Raw genomic sequence first — 12846 nt, 5'->3', positions numbered from 1 at the left:
TTGAAGGTCCGCCTCTGGGTGTACTGTGCGTTTCGTACTGCTGCAGCAGCGTGGCTCGAGAAATTTTTAATTTCCCCAAGTAAAATAATTATTGGTTCTCCTTTTTTTTGAAGAAAATTGTTTAAATTAGCACAATGACTAAGCACTTGAGGCAACGCAGACAGGAGCAGAAGTAGGCCTTCGGGGCCTTTCGAGCCTGTTCTGCTCTTCAATAAGATTGTGGCTGAATTTCTACCTCAAACCCATTGATTGTCAGTCTATTGCCATATCTCTCGAATCCTTGAGTGCCTAAAAATCTATCGATTTAGCCTCGAATGTACCCATCAACTGAGCAAACAGGCCCCAGAGGTAGAGAATTCTCCTGAAGGAAGTAAAGTGTTTGCACATTCTCCCCGTGTTTGCGTGGGTTTCGCCCCCCACAACCCAAAGATGTGCAAGCTAGGTGGATTGGCCACGCTAAATTGCCCCTTAATTGGAAAAAATGAATTGGGTAGTCAAAATTTATTTAAAAAAAGGAAGTGCCGAGATTCGTCCAATTTAAGATTATCGCCAGCCAAAAGTTTTTTTTTAAAAGGGGAAAGTTCCCGTTTATTTTGGGGACGTACCAACCATCGATGTAGTTTGCACTGTCACTCTGCTCAGCGCCGTCAGAGTTGGTTGTGGCTCGTAAGTGATCGGGATGCATTGTTCCAGAATCCCTCCTCCACCACTGCCCCCCCCCCCCCCCCCCCAACAACAAAATCTAGAAAATGTATTTCTCGGCCTCAGAATATCTCTGTCAAACCCCAGCCTTTTCTGTCCTCCGTCTGTGGTTTGGGCACCTCCAAGGACGATGCATGTGATGTGGTGAAGCCAACTGCTGAGGCCATGTTTGTGTTTTTTTGCCGGAGCCTTGTGTTTTTGTGTGCGGTTTGAAGCTTTTACTGAGCATGAGGGTGTTTTTAACAGTTGCAGCCGGTTTCTTAGATGCTCACTTCAGAGTTAAGTTACCTCTGTGTAATCCCCAATTAGTTGGCAGTTTAGTGGCAGGAATACCAATCTCCGCTCAGGCTCTTACCTGGGTCAGCAAGGGCATTCTTCAGCTTCCTGAATACTCGCTCTGTGTGGTTACTGTGTGATTCAAGTGTTACAGATGCGGCCTTTGAATCAGGGCTGGATATTGGTGTCAGTGAGTTTATTATTTTCGTAGAATCATAGTATCCGTACAGTGCAGAAGGAGGCCATTCGGCCCATCACGTCTGCACTGACCCACTGATAGATCCCTCCACCCAAGCCCACTCTTCCCCCCCCCCCCCCCGATTCCTTTAACTCTTTAACCTAACCTACACATCCCTGGACACTCGGGGAAATTTAGCATTGCTAATCCCTCTAACCTGCACATCTTTGGGACGTGGGAGGAAACCGGAGCGCCCGGAGGAAACCCACGCAGACACGGGGAGAATGTGCAGACTCCACGCAGTCACCCGTGGCCCGAATTGAACCCGGGGCCCTGGTGCTGTGAGGCAGCAGTGCTCACCACCGTGCCACCCATAATTCCTTTGATTCTATGGTTTTCCACATGGGAAGACCCCCATCCTTACAAAATGGAATGCAGGGAAAGCTAACCATAATGCAGAAGCGTGAGGTTGTAAAACACCCTCTGTTCGTACATTCTTTCATTTCTTTCTTATTTGATATAAAATGCAGATGGTAAATGACAGCCCCCACTCCCTGCCTCCTCCCCCACCACCCTCCTGCCATTTTGCAAGGTATTTTTTTTTTTTTTTTTAATTTAGATTACCCAATTATTTTTTCCAATTAAGGGGCAATTTAGCGTGGCCAATCCACCTACTCTGCACATTTTTGGGTTGTGGGGGCGAAACCCACGCAGACACGGGGAGAATGTGCAAACTCCACACGATTTTGCAAGGTATTAACCGTGGCCCAGTACTATTGCCTCTTGGTCAGAAGGTCATGGGTTGGAGCCCCTCTCCAGAGACTTGAACACAAAACCAAAGCTGAAACCCTCAGGGCGTGCTGAGGGGCGGTGCTGCAGTGTTGGAGGTGCCGTCTTTCAGGCGAGACCTAAACCAAGGCCCCATCTGTCATGCCTTCTGCTGCTAAATTCTGGGGTTACCTCCCTAGGCCTCGCTAACTCTCAGCCCCCTCTTCTCCCCTTTAAAACAAACTGCCTCTTGATCAAGCTTTTGGTCATCTGTCCTTGTATCTCCTTGGGTGGCTCGGTGTTAAATGTTGCTTGTGTGCAGTGTGCTTTATGATTTTTATTATCTTCAGGGTGTTGTATAAACTACAAGCTGCTGTTGGCGTCCATTCTGCATCGCCAAGCACACTTCATTCCAGCCGAGATTTCACATTCCTTTCTGCATAGTTAAACCGTTAAAGACTCCTGGAGACATTGTCCATTCTGCTGTTTTACACTGTGTTAAATAGTGAAGGGAGCAAACCTTGCGTTGTGCATGCAGCATCATGGTGAATGATCACTGAGGCTAGCCGCTGATTTCCAGGGGAGTTTCTGTGCGATTTCGTTCTATGCTTTTTTTTAAATTTAGAGTACCCAATTTATTTTTTCCAATTAAGGGGCCATTTAGTGTGGCCAATCCACCTACCCGACACATCTTTTGGGTTGTGGGGGCGAAACCCACGCAAACACGGGGACAATGTGCAAAGTCCACACAGACAGTGACCCAGAGCCGGGATCGAACCTGGGACCTTGGCGCCGTGAGGCAGCAGTGCTAACCACTGCGCCACCGTGCTGCCCTTTTCTATGCTCTTGACTCGTGCCCACCTGCCAAGAAACTAACCCATCGTAACTTCTTGTCTACAAATATTAACGGCATTGTTTGCTGCACAGACAACCTTTAAAGAAGAAAAGTCTTGTGTATCAAGCTCATGGTTAATTGAGATTTCATGGACGAAAAAGTGAGGAGAGAAAAGTGCTCAAGTACACGGTTTCCTCCCCTGAGGCCTACCTCTCGGAGTGGAGATATTTATAGTGGGTGAAAGGCAGCTTGCGATGATCTAGCACATTCGGTCTAGCAGCCGGGACAGATGTAGGCCGAAGTCATTTTGGGTTTGCAATGCCAGGTACCCTGGGTGTTGTTTCCCACTAAGTGACATGCGGCCGGATAGGTTACACTGACGATGACCGGCCCCATCTGACAGGCGTTCGCAACCGCCCGCATCCAGGGTGCGGTACGGGGAATTCAGCAGCTCCACGAGCGTGCAATGAATCGTGGGCTTGTGGTTATTACACAGGCGCTGAAACGTGGGACTCCCTCAATCTTTGCCGCTGAAGGATTTACTCGTTACTTTTGTAACGTTGGTGGCACAGCTCCAGGGGGTCTGCTGTGATTTCTTGTATCCGGTGGCTATTTGGAATCACATCTCCTGTAAAATCAGACATAGCGGTGGCACGCCCCATTGTGCCCAAAATGTTTTTTGGTGAACAAGTAGCCATTAAACGGAACATGACTCAAACACAGGGTTTCACAGTAGCCGGGTTGAGTGAGTACCTTTTATTGGCCTCTTCCGCGATTAGTTTTTTTTAAGTGAGGTATGACATGCCGAACCCTTTATAAATCACTGGTTCGCCCTGACTGGAGGACCATACCCAGTTCTGAGCACTGAAAAATATCAAAGTCTTGGAGAGAGGGCAGGGAGATTGGCTAGAATGGTATCAATGATGAGGGACTCGGGTTACTTTGAGAGACGAAAGAAGCTTTCGGCAAGGGTTTGAAGAGATTTGGCGCAAAGGCAGGTCAACCGAGTTGAGGTACAGGTCATCCATGGTCTAATTGAATGGTCACAAAAGGCCCAATGGGCTGAAAGGTATCAGATGTTGTGAAATCTCATGGAAACCAGTCCTTGGGTATTTATGTGGCAGGTAAGGCATTGGAATTCATCACATTTGCCCACACCGTTTCTGTATCCTGGGAATGAAAATCGCCATAGTCCCGGAGGGCCATAGGCTGATAATTAATAATCACCTTTTGAGAGAGGGATGATTGGTGGTGATACCACACCTCCGGCAAGGGGCAAGGTTACCTCAGCCGGTACGGGAATTGAACTCGCGCCATTGAGTGCTGCTCCGCATCATGGACCAGCCGTCCAACCAAGGGAGCTAACCCACCACCCAGGAATATCCTTGAGAATAAACATTCACTTCCTCCACCATGTGCGTGCTGTGATGTGTACCATCTTGTTTTTATTAATTCATGGGTTGTGGGCATCGCTGGCTAGGCCAGTATTCAATGCCCGTTCCTAATAATCCTTGAGAAGGCGGTGGTGAGCTGCCTTCTTGAACCGGTGCAGTCCATGTGGCGTAGGTACACCCACTGTGCTGTTAGGGAGAGTGTTCCAGGGTTTTGACCCAGCGACTGAAGGAATGGCGATATATTTCCAAGTCAGGATGGTGAGCGGCTTGGAGGAGACCTTCCAGGTGGTGGTGTTTCCCTGAATCTATATGATGGACTGCCCCAAACCACCAAAGCTTCTTTAACTGTACCTCCCAAATCTATAACCTTCGCCAAAGGCCCCTCCATGGCTCACACCCTCCAGACCTGGGCATGTGTCACCGCTCCTTCGTCAGCACTGGATCAGATTCCTGGAGCTCCGTATCGGAGTCCGTGGGAGTATGTTCCACATGGACTGCAGCTGTTCAAGTAGAAGGCCCTCCGTCACCTTTCAGACGGCTGGCCAGGTTTGAGCAATAAATGACGCCCATAAGCAGAACATTAATTAAAATTAAAATAATTTTATCCTTTATCCACCCATCCAAACTAATTTTGAACGTTGACATTTACAGATCTAAGTGAGTGAGCACATCAACCAGAGGAGGCCATTTAGCCCGTTCCACCACTCAGTGAGATTGTGGCTAACCTGTTATCCAACTCCAAGAACCTGTCTTTTTCCCACGACTATTAAATACCTCTGGCGAGCAAAAATCTCATCAGTGTTTGATATTTAAATCAACTATTAATTTGGCATCAATTACCATTTGTGGAAGAGAGTTTGAACTTTCATCACCCTTTGCATGTGGGAGGCGCACAACCTGTGCTGAATCTGAACCGGGGGGGGGGGGGGGGGGGGGGTAAAGTCGTGGGTTCGACCGCGGGTGCCAGTCAGCTCCTCGGTGCCCCCACTCTCCCCCCCCAAACCCCCCTTCTTCCCCCCCCCCCCCCCCCCATCCCCCTCAGCGTGAGATCTTTACGGTCAAAACCTGAGTCAGTTGGTAGCATTGTACACAGGAGATAGTACAGAGGTTCATTCAGTGCCCTACCTGCACACGGTTGTCAGCCTTCAGTTGGTATGTACTGAAGTGCATTTGGACATGGGCAAGAGTAGAATTTTCATCTTGCTTCAGTGTTCTGTTTCACATTTGTTTTTTGAAAATAGATTAAATCAATGAAAAGTCCATTGATTGTCCTGTTTGAAAAGTTGCCTTCTTTTGTTCTGGTTTACCTTTCTACTTTACAAAATTTCCTTCCAAGGATGTGCTTTGCACTGGAAGCTGTCTTTGTCCCAGGTATGGAGAGCACTGGCCAGTACAGACCCAAGAAGGCCCAAGGCTCCACCTCTTGGCCAAATGTGCCACCTACGCTCACTGCCGTTGGCTACAGATCAGAAATGGGCCTGTAGCAGGGAGGAGCTCAGGTCTCCAAGGGGAAGGAGAGCGTGGAAATTAGCAGAGCAAACCGCACATCCCTCTGCAGCTGGAATGGCATCAATGACATGCTCTTATTTTCTTAACCACGGCCCTGTGGTTTTGTTCTTCAGGAGGAGGAGGATGGCTCCGAAGATGACTGTAATGCTAGAACTGACTCCCTGGTTACGGGGAAGCCGGTATTCACCATCCGCAGCTTCCTGGATCAACTGGACGATGACACCGATGGGTTTGAGTCACCCACCGAAGACAGGACACCAACCCGATGCAGCCTTGACTTGAGGCTCTCGACCCTGCACTCGGCCTCCATGTGAGTTGAGAGATTGAGAGTAACCTTTGACCTCCAGATTTTCTTCTTCCCCTAGCTTCTGCTGCCCACGTCCTGTTTCTAGGCTTTTAGATCCAATTCCATATCACGAAAAAAGGATGCAGAGTGACTGGGGAAGGTGCAGGAAGAAGGATTTACAAGGATGATACCAGAACTGAGAGGTTATAACCACCAGGAAAGGTTTAACAGACTGGGTCTTAATGTTCTTCCAGATAAAAGACGGAGTTCGGGGTCCTAATAGAGATATTTAAAATGATCAAGTGGTTTGATGAGATGGAGTGGGGTGGGGTAGTCATGGAAAATCCCTTGCGAAGATGTTTCCATTGACTGGAATCTGAATCTAGGGGTCACTAAAGTTAGATAGTCACTGGTAAATCCTGTAGGGAATTCAGGAGAAACCTCTTTACCCAGAGAGTGGAGAGAATGTGGAATTCGCTATCAAAGGGAGTAGTGGAGGCGAATAGCACAGATGTCTTTAAGAGGAAGCTTGACAAGAACACAAAGGAAAAAGGAATAGAAGGGTTTGCTAATGAGATGGGACTGAATAGGGTGGGAGGAGGCTGGCGTGAAACACAAACATTGGTGCAGATCAGTTGGGCTAAATGTGCTGTAATGATGCAGTAACCTTTCTAAGGAACCTGAGGATATCTCTCTGTCTCTTGTCTCTCGTAGCTGCAAAGCTTGCCGGAGGTCTCGGGAGATTTCACAATTAAACGCAGCTATTCGTGTAGAGAAATGGCCAATTAGGAATCCCAAACTCAGGGTCGAGATGCGCAGCATTGCGCTGTGCTGAGTGCAAGATTATATCAATGGAGTCCACCATTTTTCATCTGTTGAAATTATTGGGTGAAAATTAGTAGACCCGTGATTTTCCATAACATTGCAGCTACTTCCTGCATTGACTTCCCACAGGTAAAGCTCTCTGAGATCTCATAGAATTTACAGTGTAGAAGGAGGCCAATCGGCCCATCGAGCCTGCACCAGCCCTTCGAAAGAGCACCCTACTTAGGCCCCTGCCTTCACCCCATCCCCGTACCCCAATAACGCCACCTAACCATTGGACGCTTAAGAGGCAATTTAGCACGGCCAATCCACCTAACCTGCACATCTTCGGACTGTGGGAGGAAACCGGAGCACCCGGAGGAAACCCATGCTGACACGGGGAGAAAGTGCAAACTCCGCACAGACAGTCACCCGAGGCCGGAATTGAACCTGGGTCACTGGAGCTGTGGGGCAGCAGTGCTAACCACTCTGTTGCCGTGCCGCCCATCTCCTCTCAGCCATTGTTCAAACTCTGTACCCTCAGTTTAACCTCCGGCAGGGCAGGAGGAACAGCTTGGTGGCGGTCAAGGCTTTTGTGCTCAGGGTCCCAAGTCTTGTCAAACCCTGTCTAATCCTGCCCTTACCCTCTGCACACTGGTGAACAGGGTAATTGCTGACTGCAGCGTTGCCAACAGCCCCACATAAAACCAGCTCTCATACCTACCACCCTGAACCTTTGCAGCAAAGCTCTGTCTCCCCCTGAACTACAACACGAGTTGCTTTCCGTCTGTAACTCAGGCCTTCAATAGAAAATCTTAATTTCCAAGTTAAATTATCCCCATCACCATATCAATATACATAGTGATCAATTAAGCATTATCTGCTCATATCTTTTCATATTATAGAGTGCAATATCCTTAAGCATATACTTTGATTTTACGAGGTTAGTAGGCTTTATTAAAGAAAACATGTCTCTGATTGCTAATGAAAGGCAAAGAAAAAATGTCTTTGGTGTTTTTAATATTTCAATACAGTGTAATAATTCAGGGCTAACATTTTGTCCTGACATTTCTAGGCCAGAACTTCTGAAACAACTGCAAGAAGCAAGAGCTGACAAGAAGAGGCTACGCAAAACCCTGAGGGATTTTGAGGACACATTTTTTCAGGAAAATGAAAGGTTGTTCTCTCATTAAAATGTTTTCAGCAACAATGTTAAGTAGCAATCCGTCAAATGTTAAGCGAGTCCCGCGTGAGACCTTGTTTTCCTCCATCTTGGATCAAACATCCAAGGTTCTCTGATCGATCCGTAATGTAGGGATTTTAGGGGGCAGTCACCTTGACAGCCTCTGTAATAAGAGAGGCACACCCTTCCCCCCACCCCCCCCCTATCCCCACACATTGAAGTAAAGTGTCTCAGTTTAAGGTGACTCCAATTTCATGCACGTCCAAGACCCTCTAGGGGTTGAAAGGCAGGCGGGGCAAACAAAGCAGGGTTTTGGCTTAAAACCTCCCCTGAAAGATAAACATTGCTGATAGTACAGTAATGAGATAACGGCCAGATCATCTTTCTTTTAATGAGGCGGGTTATGCGTTCACCAAGATGCTTGCAATAGTGCCACTGGACCTTTTACATACAAGAGGACATAACCGTGTTCAGTATCTCCTCTGAAAGATGGCACTTCCGGCAGTGCAGCACACCCTCAGCACCCCACCCGGGCATCGGGCTAGATCTGGTGCTAAGTTCCCGGAGTTGGTCTTGAACCTTCTGACTCTTGAGGCGCGAGTGCTGCCGTCCGAGGCACAGCCGACACATTGGTCAGGAGTGTAGCAGGAAAATGTCCTTCACGTCACCTTTGAAGGAATCCCTGGCCTTGCCCGTGACGGCTGCATCCCGCAATACCTGATCACCCTGAAAAATGGCTGCATGATGGAGGGACCAGTTTCCCACTGCACAGATAGTGAGTAGGAACTCAGCCTGTTATCTGACCAGTCTGAAGGCATCTTGTACTAAGTAACTGCTACAGGATCTGGTTTCTAACAGTGAATGCAACGTTGGTCATTATACCAGTTTTCTGAATGGTTGTTTCCTGCCCTGGTCTCGAAATGCTTTGGAGAGATTGTTCCGATTCTTTCCTCATTTCCTTCGCCATCATTGGCATCCGTAACTTCTGCCGTCAAGGACAGCGCAGTGCCCCATCAGTGCTGACCCTCCGACAGTGCTCCCGCATACTGCCGTCAAGGCAGCATTCTCTCTCTGAACCTGTTCAACTCTCTCCTTATAACCAACCCAATTAGCCAAGTTTGCGACGCCCCGCCCAAGGTCTGTTCCTTTTGCTTGCTATTAATTTTTTTTTCTGTGCAATTACCTCCTGTGAGGAGCCTTGGGATGTTTTGCCATTAAGGGTGCTATATAAATCTCAGTTCGTATTTTACTGGCTCCAGAGGGCGACTGGACATTGCACCAACCAATGATGTGCGCTTTGGCGGTACAGTTTCTTCTGTTCTAGTGGACTGCCAACAGCAACCCCCGAACCCCATGGTGTCAAGCCCGCCAGATGTTTGTCCTGGCTAGAATCAGAGAAAGTTAACAGCACAGGAAAATACCACATCGGAGTTCGGCAAAACTAAAAGAATGGAGAGATCTGTATTGGGTTATTTTATCAGAATACGAGCCATGGCTCAGTTGGTACTCCCATCAGCCATCAACTACAGTGCAGCACTGTGGGAGCGCTGCACTGTCATGGGGTCAGTACTGAGGGATTCCAGCACTGTCAGAGGGTCAGTACTAGGGGAGTGTTGCACTGTCATGAGGTCAGTACTGAGGGAGTGCTGCACTGTCAGAGGGTCAGTACTAGGGGAGTGTTGCACTGTCGGAGGGTCAGCACTGAGGGAGTACTGCACTGTCAGAGGGTCAGTACTAGGGGAGTGTTGCACTGTCGGAGGGTCAGCACTGAGGGAGTGTTGCACTGTCGGAGGGTCAGCACGGAGGGAGTGCTGCACTGTCAAAGGGTCAGTACAAAGGGAGTGCTGCACTGTCAGGGGGTCAGTACTGAGGGAGTGCTGCACTGTCAGGGTCAGTACTGAGGGAGTGCTGCACTGTCGGGGTCAATACTGAGGGAGTGCTGCACTGTCAAAGGGTCAGTACTGAGGGAGAGCTGCACTGTCAGAGGGTCAGTACTGAGGGAGCGCTGCACTGTCAGAGGGTCAGTACTGAGGGAATGCTGCACTGTCAAAGGGTCAGTACAAAGGGAGTGCTGCACTGTCAGGGGTTCAGTACTGAGGGAGTGCTGCACTGTCAGGGGGTCAGTACTGAGGGAGTGCTGCACTGTCAGGGTCAGTACTGAGGGAGCGCTGCACTGTCAGAGGGTCAGTACTAGGGGAGTGTTGCACTGTCGGAGGGTCAGTACTGAGGGAGTGCTGCAATGTCAGAGGGTCAGTACTGAGGGAGTGCTGCACTGTCAGAGTCAGTACTGAGTAAGTGTTGCACTGTCGGAGGGTCAGTACTGAGGGAGTGCTGCAATGTCAGAGGGTCAGTACTGAGGGAGTGCTGCACCGTCAGAGGGTCAGTACTGAGGGAGTGCCGCACTGTCAGAGGGTCAGTACTGAGGGAGTGCTGCACTGTCAGAGGGTCAGTACTGAGGGAGTGCTGCATTGTCAGAGGGTCAGCTCTGGGAGTGCCGAACTATCAAAGGGTCAGTACTAAGATAGTGCTACACTGTCGGAGGGTCAGTACTAAAGGAGGTGTTGTACTGTCGGGGGGTCAGTACTGAGGAGGTGTTGTACTGTCGGAGGGTCAGTACTAAGGAGGTGTTGTACTGTCAGGGGGCAGTACTGTGGGAGTGCTGCACTGTCAGAGGGTCAGTACTAAGGGAGTGCAGCACTGTCAGAGGGTCAGTACTGAGGGAGTGCTGCACTGTCAGAGGGTCAGTACTGAGGGAGTGCTGCACTGTCAGAGGGTCAGTACTGAGGGAGTGCTGCATTGTCAGAGGGTCAGCTCTGTGAGTGCCGAACTATCAAAGGGTCAGTACTAAGGTAGTGCTGCACTGTCGGAGGGTCAGTACTGAGGGAGTGCTGCACTGTCAGAGGGTCAGCATCGAGAGGGAGGGTTACACTGTTGGAGAGTCAGTACTGGGGGAGCGCTGGACTGTCGGACGGTCAGTACTGAGGGAGTGCTGCACTGTCAGAGGGTCAGTACTGAGGGAGTGCTGCACTGTCAGAGGGTCAGTACTAAGGGAGTGCTGCACTATCGGAGGGTCAGTACTGAGGGGATGCTGTACTGTCGGAGGGTCAGTACCGAGTGAGTGGGTTGCCTGTGAGAGCTGTGTGATCCCACTGCGTCTGAAGTGTAAATATTGCTTTTGTTTTTACCATTTGAAGTTGCTGGTAGTTCTGTTAGTACAGAATACTTGCATTGCAGAAGGAGGCCATTCAGCCCATCGAGTCTACATTAAAAGCACCCTTCCCAGGCACACTACCCTGTCTTATCCCTACAACCCCACCTATCCTGAACATCTTTGGATTGTGGGAGGAAACCGGAGCACCCGGAGGAAACCCACGCAGACATGGGGAGAAAGTGCAAACTCCACACAGTCACCCAAGGCCACAATTGAACCCGGGTCCCTGGCGCTGCGAGGTAGCAGTGCTAACCACTCTGCTGCCAATATAAAAATGATGACGCATTCTCTATAACTCGTTCTGAAATATTTGGCGTGTATTAAATGTATTTAATCTTATTCCTGGAGTCACGGTTAGTGAACAAGCCTGATTTCAATCTCGAGGCACACTGACATGAAAGCGGGCCACTTGTGCGGTACACTCACTAGCCTCGGCTGCCCTTCACTGTGTTTAAACTGAGCCCCGGTCTGCCATCGGGCAGAGGTGAAAGATCCCATGACTGTACCTGAAAGAACAGGAGGATTACCCCTGGTGTTCTCGCTGATCTTTGTTCCTCAACCAACGTCGCAAAACACAGATCCTTTATTGCAACCTTGTTAACGGTAAATTACATTTACATCGAGGATGATTTTCAAATTGACAATACGGACTTCAAAGAAATACTTAATTGGCTCCAAAGCACTTTGGGCTAAATGGGGATGGGGAAGGTACTATACAAATGTAAGCCTTTTCTACCCAGAATGATCAGAATAACCAATGTAGAGTAGTTAATGGGAGTAAGAACATCAGAATTGTAGGGGAGGTGGTGGCATCGTGGTCTTGCCGCCCAGAGATCCGGCTTCGAATTCCACTAGGGCAGGTGATGGAATTTAAACTCAATAAAATATACGGAGTTATATACAAGTCCAGTGATGACCATGAAACCATTGCTGATTGTTTTAAAAAAAAAAACAATCTCATGTCCTTTAGGGAAGGAAATCTGCCATCCTTACCCGGCCTGGCCGACATGTGACTCCAGACCCACAGCAACGTCGTTGACTCTTAACTTCCCCTTCAAGGGGATGGGCAATAAACGCTACCACCGCCTGCGACGCATAACGAATAAACAAAAAGAATTTTAAAATACAGAATTCCATTCCTGTTGTGATTCAACCGGTTCTTTTATTTTGTCTAGAAATGTTCAGAAAGAGGACCGTGCACCCATGGCTGAAGAATACAGTGAATACAAACACGTCAAGGCAAAGCTGAGGCTCCTGGAGGTGCTCATAAGCAAACAAGATCCATCGAAGGTCATATGAACACACACTGATTCAGCAATGATCATTTTCATTGCCTCTTTTATTTAGCGGATGGTCCCACAGCAGCAGCGTTTCTCTCCCCCCCCCCCCCCCCCCCCCTCCTCCCTCCCCCCTTTCCCCGGCGAAAGACGGTAACGCACCTTGATTTTACTGGCCTTGCCACAACGCGATTGTCTCTCGGAGAATAATGCCCGGTGCCAGCAGTGCGGAGCGACATCGGCCAGCAACAACTGTCACACACGCACACTCCTGCTGCGCTTTCGAGGAAGGTTCTCAACGTGATGGTGTTTGCTCCTCCCCGTTCTTGTCCAAAATCTGAGCTCCTGGGGCAAGAGGTCTCCCAAGGAAGCCGTGATTGACTAATCTGCGTTGGGAGAGTTGCCTCAGTTGACTCCGGATTG

General features: G+C 49.1%; 1 protein-coding gene across 5 annotated transcripts in view; it reads left to right on the top strand.

Moving 5' to 3' along the window:
- The window catches only part of fam13a (family with sequence similarity 13 member A), a 228315-nt gene extending 215776 nt beyond the window's left edge, over positions 1 to 12539 (top strand). For all 5 annotated transcript variants that reach the window (XM_038792722.1, XM_038792725.1, XM_038792724.1 and 2 more), the window contains 3 exons: positions 5776 to 5972; positions 7828 to 7929; positions 12322 to 12539. In XM_038792722.1, the coding sequence (XP_038648650.1) occupies positions 5776 to 5972; positions 7828 to 7929; positions 12322 to 12445 (423 nt within the window). In that variant the 3' untranslated portion in view covers positions 12446 to 12539. The remainder of the gene's footprint in view (positions 1 to 5775; positions 5973 to 7827; positions 7930 to 12321) is intronic.
- The last annotated feature ends 307 nt before the right edge of the window (positions 12540 to 12846 follow it).

This window comes from Scyliorhinus canicula, chromosome 3 (assembly GCF_902713615.1).
Source record: "Scyliorhinus canicula chromosome 3, sScyCan1.1, whole genome shotgun sequence".
NCBI classification, from domain to species: Eukaryota; Metazoa; Chordata; class Chondrichthyes; order Carcharhiniformes; family Scyliorhinidae; genus Scyliorhinus; species Scyliorhinus canicula.
This window is presented reverse-complemented; position numbering and strand designations above follow the sequence as displayed.